The 12,285-nt window shown below is 46.3% G+C and overlaps 1 protein-coding gene across 4 annotated transcripts in view; it reads left to right on the forward strand.

The window, feature by feature from the left end:
* The window catches only part of LOC106562248 (furin-1), a 98,577-nt gene that overhangs the window by 72,082 nt on the left and 14,210 nt on the right, over positions 1–12,285 (forward strand). For all 4 annotated transcript variants that reach the window (XM_014127011.2, XM_014127008.2, XM_014127012.2 and 1 more), the window contains exons 7-12: positions 2,838–2,926; positions 6,939–7,111; positions 8,844–9,056; positions 10,372–10,472; positions 11,305–11,408; positions 11,727–11,844. In XM_014127011.2, the coding sequence (XP_013982486.1) occupies positions 2,838–2,926; positions 6,939–7,111; positions 8,844–9,056; positions 10,372–10,472; positions 11,305–11,408; positions 11,727–11,844 (798 nt within the window). The remainder of the gene's footprint in view (positions 1–2,837; positions 2,927–6,938; positions 7,112–8,843; positions 9,057–10,371; positions 10,473–11,304; positions 11,409–11,726; positions 11,845–12,285) is intronic.

Raw genomic sequence — 12,285 nt, forward strand, 5'->3', positions numbered from 1 at the left:
CAAGCCTGAAACCTTGAACAAAGACTACTGACATCCAGTGGAAGCCATAGGAATTGCGTACTGGGAGCTAGATTACATTTTTTCCCTATACGTTCTATTGGAAGAGCATGGGCTCTCCCCCCCCCAAAAATATCTGCTTGGTTTTTCTTTGTATTCTCTCCTACCATATCTATTGTGTTATCGTCTCCTACATTATTTTAACATTTCTACAAACTTCAGAGTTTTCTTTCCAATGGTACTAATTATATGCATATCCTGGCTTCAGGGCCTGAGCAACAGGCAGTTTACTTTGGGCACGTCAGTCAGGCGGAAATGGGGAAAAATGTACCTTAGCCTGAATTAACCTGTCTCCACTTCATCTACACTGATTGAAGTGGATTTAACATGTTTCATTAATAAGGCATCATAGCTTTCAGCTGAATTCACCTGGTCAGTCTGTCAGTGTTCATTCCTCCATTAAAGAAGACTTCACAAACCATTTCTTCAGCAGTTCCAGCACCTCCAAAAGCCCACTTTCACCCTAGACCAGACTGGATGACCGCAGCATGTTTGCTTTGTTCCCTCTCCATTGGCGCAGCAACCCACAGTCTGTAAAGGCCCACTCACTCGGAGGATGTGATTGACTGGGCTGCTGACCCAACCAGTTATGTCTTTCACATTCTCTGAATGAGGAGGCCAGATAAGCACATTGTGTGGCTCTGAGATGGACTGCTGCTGTGCTGCGTTGCTGGCCAGTCGACACGCCACCATTGTGTGATTCCTGGCCCTAAGATGTCTTGCAACACGAGTGACACCAAATGGTCTCGCCTGGATCATTTTCAACCTTTTTAGATATGTTCATACGCCTTTAGTGGTGCAAATGGATCAAAATGCACTTGTCTCGTGGAGAGAACATTTTGCATCAAAAGGATAGCATGTCTTAGATTCTGGAAGGTGCTCAGATTGGGATATTTTCCGTGTCCTTTGATTTTACACTAGCAACATCACATGCCAGAAGAACGTGTCAGGTCTAGGTGGATATGTATTTGTCAGAGGCAGATATGACTGGGCTCAAGACAGACTGGTGTTATAAGCTTGGGCTTGCCCTACATCCTTTCAGACATCTGAGCTGTGCCTTATCTGCTGCATCGCTGGCCTGCTTTCCTACCACTACAAAGGGATGGATCACTTACAAACATTGCCTGGACAGACTAACATACCTGCCCTGGTATGAAAGTGGAGATTAAGTTCATTGCCAATCTTCCATTGTCAGTTCACACTGATAGCGGTGTACTAGCTGCCAGCCTACATGTGTGTTTGTGTGTGTGTGTGAGTGAGAGAGTCATTCTTTAGGTGTAATCTTCAAATTTTCTTTAAATTACTTCTACACATTCTACCCTTCACTATTCAAGCATGTCGTTAAAAGGCCCTCTGGTCCTGCAGTTAATCCAGGTTCCATGACACTTGTTAGCACTCAGGGGTAACTCTGACATTAATCTTTGACTCGCAGCTCATAGCTGTGTCTAAAGAGATCTCAGATGGATTGGTTGATCCACTGCCACAGTGCAGCGTTCTCTGATCCTCTTGTTTAACGGGGCCTGGTCTCCGCCCTGTGGGTTTAATGAAGGGAATACATTAGCCTAGCCTATCGCCCATCAGTCAGGCCTGGATAAATGAGGTTAAAGTGTTGCGGAGGTTGTTTGAGTACAGCTGACCCCCCAGAATTAAATGGCAGTTACTAGACGTCCCACAGGTACTGGAGGCATTAAGTCCCTTTCATATTCTTTAATTGCTCATCGAGGGCCATGGCTAACAGCTTGCATATGCTGCTGCTTTCATAGAGCTCTGGTGGCTCAGTCTCAGTGCTCCATAGAGCCACATGCTGAGACCACATGCAAGTTATCAATGGAGGATGTCAGTCTCTTTCAGCCCACTGGGGTATTTCCCCTGGGCTATGATAGAACACCATAGTACTGGTTTATTTACTCACCCTGAATGGGAGCCTGCTGGCTGGGCTGTGTTCCTGGGCAGTGGAGCTGCTCTCTGCTGATCTTGCGTATCCTACCCCTGGCATTATCCGCTCCCACTGATTGTCCTGGGGAGCTGGTGGTTTGGAGGACGTTTAGTGTCCGTGTCCATCCGGTGGAGCAGAGCAAGCGGAGGAATGAACCTGACTGGAATGTGGTGGTCCACATTCTCCACCGATCCCCTGCAGCGCTGAGAGGGAGAGATCAAACCGGAGAGGCACAGACCCAATGAAAAGCCCTTTTGTGGAAATGGCAAATCTAATTTGTTTCCCCCACCGTAAGATGGTAGCATGTCAGCTCATTTTGCCTTTCCTTGTTGCCGGCAGGCCCCGCGGCCCCAGACTCAAGGTCAGGCCTGCTGGAAGGGAACAGTCTAGTGTTTCATGACCCTTGCTCACTGACTGACTGACTGACTGACTGACTGACTGACTGTTTTCCTCTTGGCTACAGCTGAGAGGCAGCCAGAGCCAAGGACTTGTCTACATGAGTTTGTTTTTTGTCGATGGCCATCTCAGACCACAGTATCGCAGGGAGTGCATTCCTACACAACCTCCTGAATCTGTTAATTTACTCTCTCCAAGAGCTCCATTCATAGATAATGCACACTGCCTGGAGACAATTATGTAGTTTGTAGCTAATGTACACTGTGTTTATATGGATAAATCACATCAAGATGAGGACTTATATTCTCTCCTTCCCCCCCGTTCTCTCCATCCCCATGTTCTCTCTCTCTCGTTCATTCGCTCTCTCTCGTTCTTTGTCTTTCTTTCTCGGTGTCTGTCTCTTTCCCTCCCTCCCTCCCTCCCTCTCTCCGCCTCCTTCTCCCTCCAGGCATGGGACTCGTTGTGCTGGCGAGGTGGCAGCGATGGCCAACAATGGGATCTGTGGAGTCGGGGTGGCCTACAATGCCAAGATTGGAGGTACAGTACCGTAGAACAGAGGGTGATTGATTGTCATCTCTCTCTGTTTCTCCTCCATTTTATCTTTCAATTCTTCATGTTTTCTGACTGCTATGACAGCTGAAATACGCATGTGTGCTGCCTCCGTACTATTCTGAGCTCAGTTTGAGCAGGAGTTGCTCAAGGGTAACTCTTCCTCCTCCACTTCTCGCCCGAGATGACAGTGAGGCTCACATTAGGTGTGTGTGATAATCGGTGTGCAGCGTGGCTCCTCTGAGCCCATGCCTCAGTGTAAGCGTGTGTAATCCCTTTAATTAGAGCCATCTCTTTTATCCAGTCAGTTCATGCTCATCTCATTACCCCTCTGCATGTTTTATCTCTCCATGCCGCTGCAAGTTTCCAGCTGTCACAGCCCGGCAAAATCCAACTCATAGTTTTAGTCCTTATTGGTCACATCCAATATCTGCCTGCCGCCTCTTCTCTACTGTCAGGAGTAGTACCGCCTCATTTAAACCATGAACATACATACAAGTCTTATTCGGTTAGTCGAAAAAGAAAGTCTAACAACAGAAGTTTAACAACAGTGTATGCCTCCTGCATTCAGCCTCTTCAGCACGGCTACTTCCTTTATAAAGGTAGACTCCACACTGGGCAGTGATTAACAGTGTCTGCCTTGGAACCTGCGTGTTAATGAGATGGTTAATGAGCAGCAACTTCTGCTCACCTTCCCTACTCAGAGGACAGAAACTTTCTGACCAACCACAGTCCTTCCAAGACTGCAGCAAGGGTGCCCTGTCAGGCGTAAAGGAGAGTGAAGCAGAGGAACAGCAGGGTGTGTGTGTGTGTGTGTGTGTGTGACCTACCCGCAGGCTTGGCCCAGTCTGGAAGCTGCCTGTTAATAAGTGAGTAGAAATACCCACTGCTAGAAATAAATATTTGTTTTATTTTTTTATTTCACCTTTATTTCACCAGCTAGGCTAGTTGAGAACAAGTTCTCATTTACAACTGCAACCTGGCCAAGATAAAGCATAGCAGTGTAACACAAACAACAACACAGTTACACATGGAATAAACAAACATACAGTAGGAAAAAGTATATTTACAGTGTGTGCAAATGAGGTAGGATAACGGAGGTAAGGCAATAAATAGACCATAGTGGCGAAATAATTACAATACAGCATTTAAACACTGGATAGATAGATGAGTGTACAAGTGGAGATACTGGGGTGCAAAGGAGCAAAATGAATAACAATATGGTGATGAGGTAGTTGGATGGGCTATTTTACAGATTGCTTATGTGATCTGTGAGCTGCTCTGACAGCTGATGTTTAAATTTAGTGAGGGAGATATGAGTCTCCAGCTTCAGTGGTTTTTGCAATTCGTTCCAGTCATTGGCAGCAGAGAACTGGAAGGAAAGGTGGCCGAAGGAGGAATTGGCTTTGGGGGTGACCAATGAAATATACTTGCTGGAGCACGTGCTACGTGTGGGTGCTGCTATGGTGACCAGCAAGCTGAGATAAGGCGGGGCATTACATAGCAAAGACATATAGATGACCTGGAGCCAGTGGGTTTGGTGACGAATATGAAGCGAGGGCCAGCCAACGAGAGCATACAGGTTGCAGTAGTGGGTAGTATATGGGGCTTTGGTGACAAAATGGATGGCACTGTGATAGACTGCATCCTGTTTGTTGAGTAGAGTGTTGGAGGCTATTTTGTAAGTGACATCGCCGAAGTCAAGGATCAGTAGGATAGTCAGTTTTAGGAGGGTATGTTTGGCAGTATGAGTGAAGGATGCTTTGTTGCGAAATAGGAAGCTGATTCTAGATTTAATTTTGGATTGGAGATGCTTAATATGAGTCTGGAAGGAGAGTTTACAGTCTAGCCAGACACCTAGGTATTTGTAGTTGTCCACATATTCTAATTAAGAACCGTCCAGACTAGTGATGCTGGGCGGGCGGGCAGGTGTGGGCAGTGATCGGTTGAAGAGCATGCATTTAGTTTTACTTGCATTTAAGAGCAGTTGGAGGCCACAGAAGGAGAGTTGTATGGCATTGAAGCTCGCCTGTAGATTAGGTAATAGTGTCCAAAGAAGGGCCACAAGTATAGAGAATGGTGTCGTCTGCGTAGAGGTGGATCAGAGAATCACCAGCAAGAGCGTCATCATTGATGTATACAGAGAAGAGAGTCGGCCCGAGAATTGAACCCTGTGGCACCCCCATAGAGACTGCCAGAGGTCCGGACAACAGGCCCTCCGATTTGACACACTGAACTCTATCAGAGAAGTAGTTGGTGAACCAGGCGAGGCAGTCATTTGAGAAACCAAGGCTGTTGAGTCTGCCGATAAGAATGTGGTGATTGACAAAATCGAAAGCCTTGGCCAGGTCGATGAATACGGCTGCACAGTATTGTCTCTTATCGATGGCGGTTATGATATCGTTTAGGACCTTGAGCGTGGCTGAGGTGCACCCATGACCAGCCCGGAAACCAGATTGCATAGCGGAGAAGGTACGGTGGGATTCTAAATGGTCGGTGATCTGTTTGTTAACTTGGCTTTTGAAGACCTTAGAAAGGCAGGGTAGGATAGATATAGGTCTGTAGCAGTTTGGTTCTAGAGTGTCTCCCCCTTTGAAGAGGGGGATGACCACGGCAACTTTCCAATCTTTGGGGATCTCAGACGATACGAAGGAGGTTGATCAGGCTAGTAATAGGGGTTGCAACAATTTCGGCGTATAATTTTAGAAAGAGAAGGTCCAGATTGTCTAGCCCAGCTGATTTGTAGGGGTCCAGATTTTGCAGCTCTTTCAGAACATCAGCTAACTGAATTTGGTTGAAGGAGAATTCTAGAAAGGCCATACGGTAGAGGGCTTATTGCACTGCCCCTCCACCAGCTCTCATACCATACACACTTACACAAACACAACTATGTCTTACTACACACGTGAGGACTTTTTGTGGACCAACAATTGATTCCCATTCAAAATCCTATTTTACGCCTTACCCTAAACCTAACCCTAATTCTTAACCTAACCCCTAAGATCCTTTTTTTTTTTTTTTAACAAGTGAGAGACAGAGAAATGTCCTCACTTCTCTGAATTTTATTGGTTTATTATTCTTGTGTGGCATTCTGGTACTCACAAGTATAGTAAAACATGTACACACACAGGGAGAGATTAATCTAATATCCTATCACTCTATGGCAGTGACTACCAATGAAAGGCAGGTCTTTGTCATCCCACCAGAAATCCTACCACTATTCCAGAGCACAAACTGTAAGCTCAAGCTTTGACCTTAAGATTTAGAAAGCTGTGTTGGCTTCATCCCACCAATAGAAGAATCCCTGTGTGTTGGTGGAGCTAAGGGGTAGCAGAGATGGGCGCAGGTCTATCTCCTCCTATAAAACTATTTGCTTGTTTCGTTCTGAGCTCTACGGGAACCCTGAGTCAGTGCCCTCGCCGCTGGATGCCTTTGGAGAACTTCAAAGGGCCGAACTTTGTTTACTTTAACCGGTATGAGAGCAGTATGGATAGCTTGACCCTCCATGCATCAAAGCAGCCAACACGTTTGTTTTGAAGATGTCTGCCTTCGATTTCTCAGCTTTCTGTCTGCTGGGATGGGGGTGCGGAGAGAAAGAGGATGAGGAGGCTCCGAAAACTGCCCTAGAGGCTGGCGCTAGAAAACGTTCTAAATTAAATTCAGAATCGATGGCTTTAATATACAAAAAGCGCTGGCATATCCCAATTCAAGTGTCCCTCTTCTGCAGAGGGGATTTGTGCAAAGCAAAGTCCACCCGGATTCAAACTTTTCATCTGTTTTCTTGGGAGGGAAACAGAATGTTCTCATTTATCACCTGTAAACGAACCTTCAGTATCAGCGCTTCTTCAGATCTAAGGCTTATTTATCACCAACTCTGCTGCTGACTGTTTGTTTTTCTGTGGAACACTTCCTACCAGTGGCTTTGGTATTTGAGTTTAACCTCACCTGCATTTCTCTTCAAAGAAAAGGAGTAGATGGTTATTTGTGTGTGTGTGTGTAGGAGTGCGTATGCTGGACGGCGAGGTGACCGACGTGGTGGAGGCCCAGTCTCTCAGTCTGAACCCACAGCACATCCACATCTACAGTGCCAGCTGGGGCCCCGAGGATGATGGGAAGACGGTGGATGGGCCCGCCAAGCTCGCCAAGGAGGCCTTCCTGCGTGGAGTGACCGAGGTGTGTGTGTGTGTAAATATCTGTGTGTTCTGGGCCTCAGTTGTGTGCTGCGTTCCCCCATTTCAATGCCTGCCTCACCATCAATAGTTTGTGTGTGACTTCCTCTACACACAGCCAGTAATTATGTAGTAAACTATTCAACCATTTTGAAGGACAAAGGTGGCTTGAACAACGCAAGCGCACTTCATGACCCAGTCGATTATGAATGGGGAAATTTGATTTGGTCACAGTGGACGTATCAAGCTTTCTAAACTCCACTAAGGATAAAATAATAAATGGCCTGAACAAATACTGTAGGAAAAATAATCCTCAATACAAAGCACTGAAAATATTGTACATTCATAACCACCTAAAGTGCACTTTACACAATAATTTCCCTTCACATCACTACTGTACCACAATTGTAGAAGTGATTTCAGAATCTGAGTGGGAGGATATTTGTGTTATGAGAATATCTCAATAAAACGCCAATGAGCTCAGGTCACGTGCACAATTTTTAATTTGAATGTGTAATAACAGATGTAAATAGTTGATGGGGCTTTAACGTTAGTGTGGCACGATTCAGAGAGACCGAAGTCTTAGCTACAGCTCCTCCATCTCACATGGGCATCCGGGCAGAGCATTGGCATACTGCCAACCCTGAGACAGTGACATACTGCCAACCCTGAGACGTTACCTGTGTGTGAGAGAGACAACCGCTTTTAGGCATTTTGATAACTACTTAAAGAACAGGATGCTTACTGGTCCTGGTCTTTAGTGTCAATATGAAACAGTAGCTGGTTTGCTGAAGGCTCTGTCTTTAATGGGCTTCTTACTGTATACAGCCTCCACCAAAAAAATGGGATTACAAACGCTTATACTATAGTTAAGCAATAAGGCACGAGGGGGTGTGTTTGGTCTTTGTATGTGTGAGTGGAGGGAACAGTAAGCATCCAGACTGCAGACGTATAGGGACCATATGCCAGGCTCTCTGTAGTGTACACATGGGAGCCTGCATCCATCTGATCCCAGATCTGAAGGTAAGAGGGTGTGAGAGAGCCAGTCATAAAGTAATGTAATTAAATGTAATGTAATAAAGCATAGAGCCAAGCCAGGGCCAACGGGCCATTCAGACAAAGAACCATCAGACCTTATGGGGCAAACCCCATCTGAGGGCCGTTACTGGTGCTCTGTCTGCCTCCCTTTATTACAGGCCTGTCAAATAAAAAGCATATGGCATGTAAACACATACTATTCTATAGGGAGCCATGGCGTCATCAGTAGCTCCAGTCTGTTGTTTACACTGTTCATGATGGTTGTGTGTGATGGTCAATGTGCAGAGGCTGCACCACCCAGCACAATGGAGCATTCTGTGGGACTTTGATATTTATTCACTGTGAATGCTGAATAGCACAGATGATTTATTGCTCCGGGTTTGTTGACATACGGTCCCTGTTGTGTTGTATTGCTGCCGTGGTACATTAAAGCTCTTTGGATTGAAAGCGTCTGAGTGATCACACGGTCCTGTGATGTATGGATGAGCTGAGGCAGGCCTTTCAGAGATGGACCCTGGAAATAGTTGTGCTGTAGTATCAATGGGAATCTAATTTAGATTGAATGACACTGTTCTCCCTTCTTTCATTAGCTGCACCACACCAAGATGCATGTGGTCATGTACGTCAGAAAGGCCCGTCTAGAAGTGGTTGTCTAGGTTTGTTATTGACTCTTCTGTCGGTCCCTCTCCCTCCTCTAGGGTCGTGGGGGCCTGGGCTCCATCTTTGTGTGGGCGTCAGGGAACGGCGGGCGTGAGAAGGACAGCTGTAACTGTGACGGCTACACCAACAGCATCTACACCCTGTCCATCAGCAGCTCCACCCAGAACGGTAACGTGCCCTGGTACAGCGAGGCCTGCTCCTCCACCCTCGCCACAACCTACAGCTCTGGCAACCTCAACGAGAAACAGATAGTGAGTTCAGTAGACACGTGCTCGCGCACACACACACACACACATATACACTTACAGTGGCAAATGTAGCGGGAAACATGGATTTTGATGAATAAACATGCTGAACACTCTCATTCACTCCCAGTGTGAGCGTCATGAGGAGAGCGGGAAGCATTCGTCTGTACAGTCTGAAAATGGGCATGTCAGAAAGCAGAACATTAAACTGAGTGGTGGTGTGCATGCAGGGTGGAGGAGAGTGTGAGTCGGGGCTCCTGTCCTGTGAGAGTCTTGTGCTCTGTGGTTCCAGGGCCTCAGTGGTATTATGTTGCTAACTACAATGGGAGATCACACAGCTTCCACTGAGCTTTGAAGAGGAGGAAGTCTATTTTACAGCATATTAGTCAGGGGAATGATGTGTGTGCGCTTCAGTGAGATGTAAGAATGGATGCATGGAAACTTTTGATGTATAGCCAGGGTGTGGATGTATAGAACCAGGTTGACTTGGCTCCTGGGATCCTTAGAGTATCTCAGATGGTTGAATCCGGAGCCAAAGCACTAGTCCAGACTCTCTAGCTGTACTCTAGAGGTTTGAGCGTTTCTAGATGTCCTAGTTAGCCTGTATCCTGTTGCACTTCTTTGTCGGTGTTCCTATTGGTTTTAGTGCTCCTCCTTCCAGTCAGATCGATTCTAAGCCAAATGCTTACTGGACTGTTTAGTGCTTCAAGGCAGGTTTTGTGTGTGTGTTCAGTCTAGAGGGATGACTGAGTCAGTTCTCACTGGCCTGCCTCACAGCCAGGGGCTGCAGTCTTCTCACATTGAGCAGTGACACTCTCTCTTTCCTGCCTTCCTCCTTTTCTCTCTCTTCATAAACTCTTTCTCTTCGCACTCTTTCCCACCCGCCCTCTGAGGCCCATTTGAATGAAGAACTATAAAACGTTAAAATCCCATCTCCATGTCTCCACACACACACACACACACACACACACACACACACACACACACGGGAGGAAGGAGAGCCTCTCACTAGGAGAGATTACAGTACAATACTGTATAATGGATGTTCATCCCAACCTCTTGCCATGAGGCATGCTGTGCACACATGATTAATGAATTGGTGTATGTTTCCACATTCATGATTAATCATGTTAAGCATGTGTTGATACATAAACATCTATCAAAGTAGATGGGGCTGAGTAGAATATGATTTTTATAGTGTATAACTTACTCTTACTGATTGCGTCAATAGAAAGTTCTTTATTTGCCCATATATTAGGTGTTAACATTTCAGCCCGGTATGGGCAGCACCATATCTAACTGTAAACTCTCTTCCTGTCAGGTGACAACGGACCTCAGACAGAAGTGTACTGACACCCACACGGGCACCTCCGCCTCGGCTCCACTGGCTGCTGGGATCATCGCCCTCGCACTGGAAGCCAAGTGAGTGACTCTTACCACCTGTCTGTCTATTTCTCTCTGTCTGTCTTCCTTTGGTTGTCTCCGTTTGTCTCAATGTCCCCTTGCTTGTTCCTATTTTCTTCTCTCTGATCTTGCTCTGTCTGTTTCTCTCCCTCCTTTGTGTTTTTTTTTGTCTGTTCACAAATATTTGCCATCTGAGCACACACACACACACACACACACACGCGAGATGTCTCAGAAGTTCGACAAACTCTTGGGGGAATTATTACAACTGTCTTGTAATAATGCATTGTGGATCAGAATAGATTAGTCCGTTATCTCCTATCATTCTGCTATGAACGTGTCATCAGCTCAGTACTGTAGTCTGGTTGGGGAACGGGCCACTTGTGACCAGTAAAAACCTCTAGTTCCCTGTCCATTAAAAGTGTCTGACTGTACTGCAGGGCTTTATGCAGAGCTGATGAGGTTAAAACTCACTGTTTCGCTGGGGTACTGTACACTATTTGACTGTTTTACTGTAGGCTTTTACTGTTGCTCTGCTGGGTGGAACTGCAGTAACACAGGGTTTTATACGGAGAACAGAGGAGAGTGTGGGAGAGCAGAGATGTGACTGACAGAGGGATCTCTGGTCTCAATCTTTTCAATGCAGTAACATTAAGCCTGATGTTCAACTCTTCTAGCGCACTTGGGCACCTAATGCCAATTCCTTTGCAATTTGTCGCTATGCTTTGTGGTACAGTAGGATATGTTGTAATGTCTTCATAATCATGTTAAGTGTATTTCAGATCTGGAATCTTCTATATTGATGAAAGATATGGTTTGTGTGTGTGTGTGTGTGTGTGTGTGCGCGCAGTAAAAACCTGACATGGAGGGACATGCAGCATTTGGTCGTGAGGACCTCTCATCCTGCCCACCTCCTCACCAACGACTGGAATACCAATGGGGTCGGCCGAAAAGGTACAGCGAGGCGTCCCATTAGCTGAGCTCGGCTGACCATCACTCCCGTGCCCTGCCAGTTGCACAATGGAGACTGATCTATATTGTATTTACATCAATTGATTTAAAGTTGCCTACATTAAGCAATTACAGAAAGCCAAGGCTCCAAAGTTCAAGGAGAGGTTTTACTGGGCACACAGCAGGGCACATGCAATAATCTAATAGTGAAGAGGCCCTTATTGAGTTGAAACTGGAATCGTGATGAAGTAGCCTTTCAGCAGTCTATCGATCTCTCTCTCCTTTTCCTTCTCTCTCTCTCTATCGCTCGATCTCTCTCAGTGAGCCACTCATATGGGTATGGTCTGCTTGATGCCAGTGCGATCGTGGCTCTGGCTGAGAACTGGACCAACGTTGGGCCCCAGAAAAAATGTGTGCTGTCCATGGTGGCAGAGCCCAGGTGAGCTGCACACACACACACACACACACACACACACACACACACCAGCTCTACCTGTAATACCACTCACTGTTTGGCTGGCAGGAGCACCAGTACTAGCTCTTAGGGATTCCACTGGTTTTGAGTATAGTACAGTTCACCTACCAGGTGATTAACATATAATAAACCTTTGTGATCCTTATTAGAATAGGATGCTTCAGATTGTGTGTGAGAGTGTGTCTCATCTGGGGGGGTGTTGGCTGTAGAGGTGATGAGCGCTGCTGTGTGTGGGCTGGTTTGTGATGGGCTGTAGGTGTGACAGGTGCTCATGTGGGACCAAGCTGTCATACCCCAGTGTGACTGCATGTCATGTTTCCATTCTGAGCCTGGCACCGGGGGCCCATTTGATATGCTCTGCTGGGTTCTTGTGTGTGTGTGTGTGGTAGGGTGATGATCTTTTGA

The sequence above is a fragment of the Salmo salar genome, chromosome ssa11 (genome assembly GCF_905237065.1).
Source record: "Salmo salar chromosome ssa11, Ssal_v3.1, whole genome shotgun sequence".
NCBI lineage: Eukaryota > Metazoa > Chordata > Actinopteri > Salmoniformes > Salmonidae > Salmo > Salmo salar.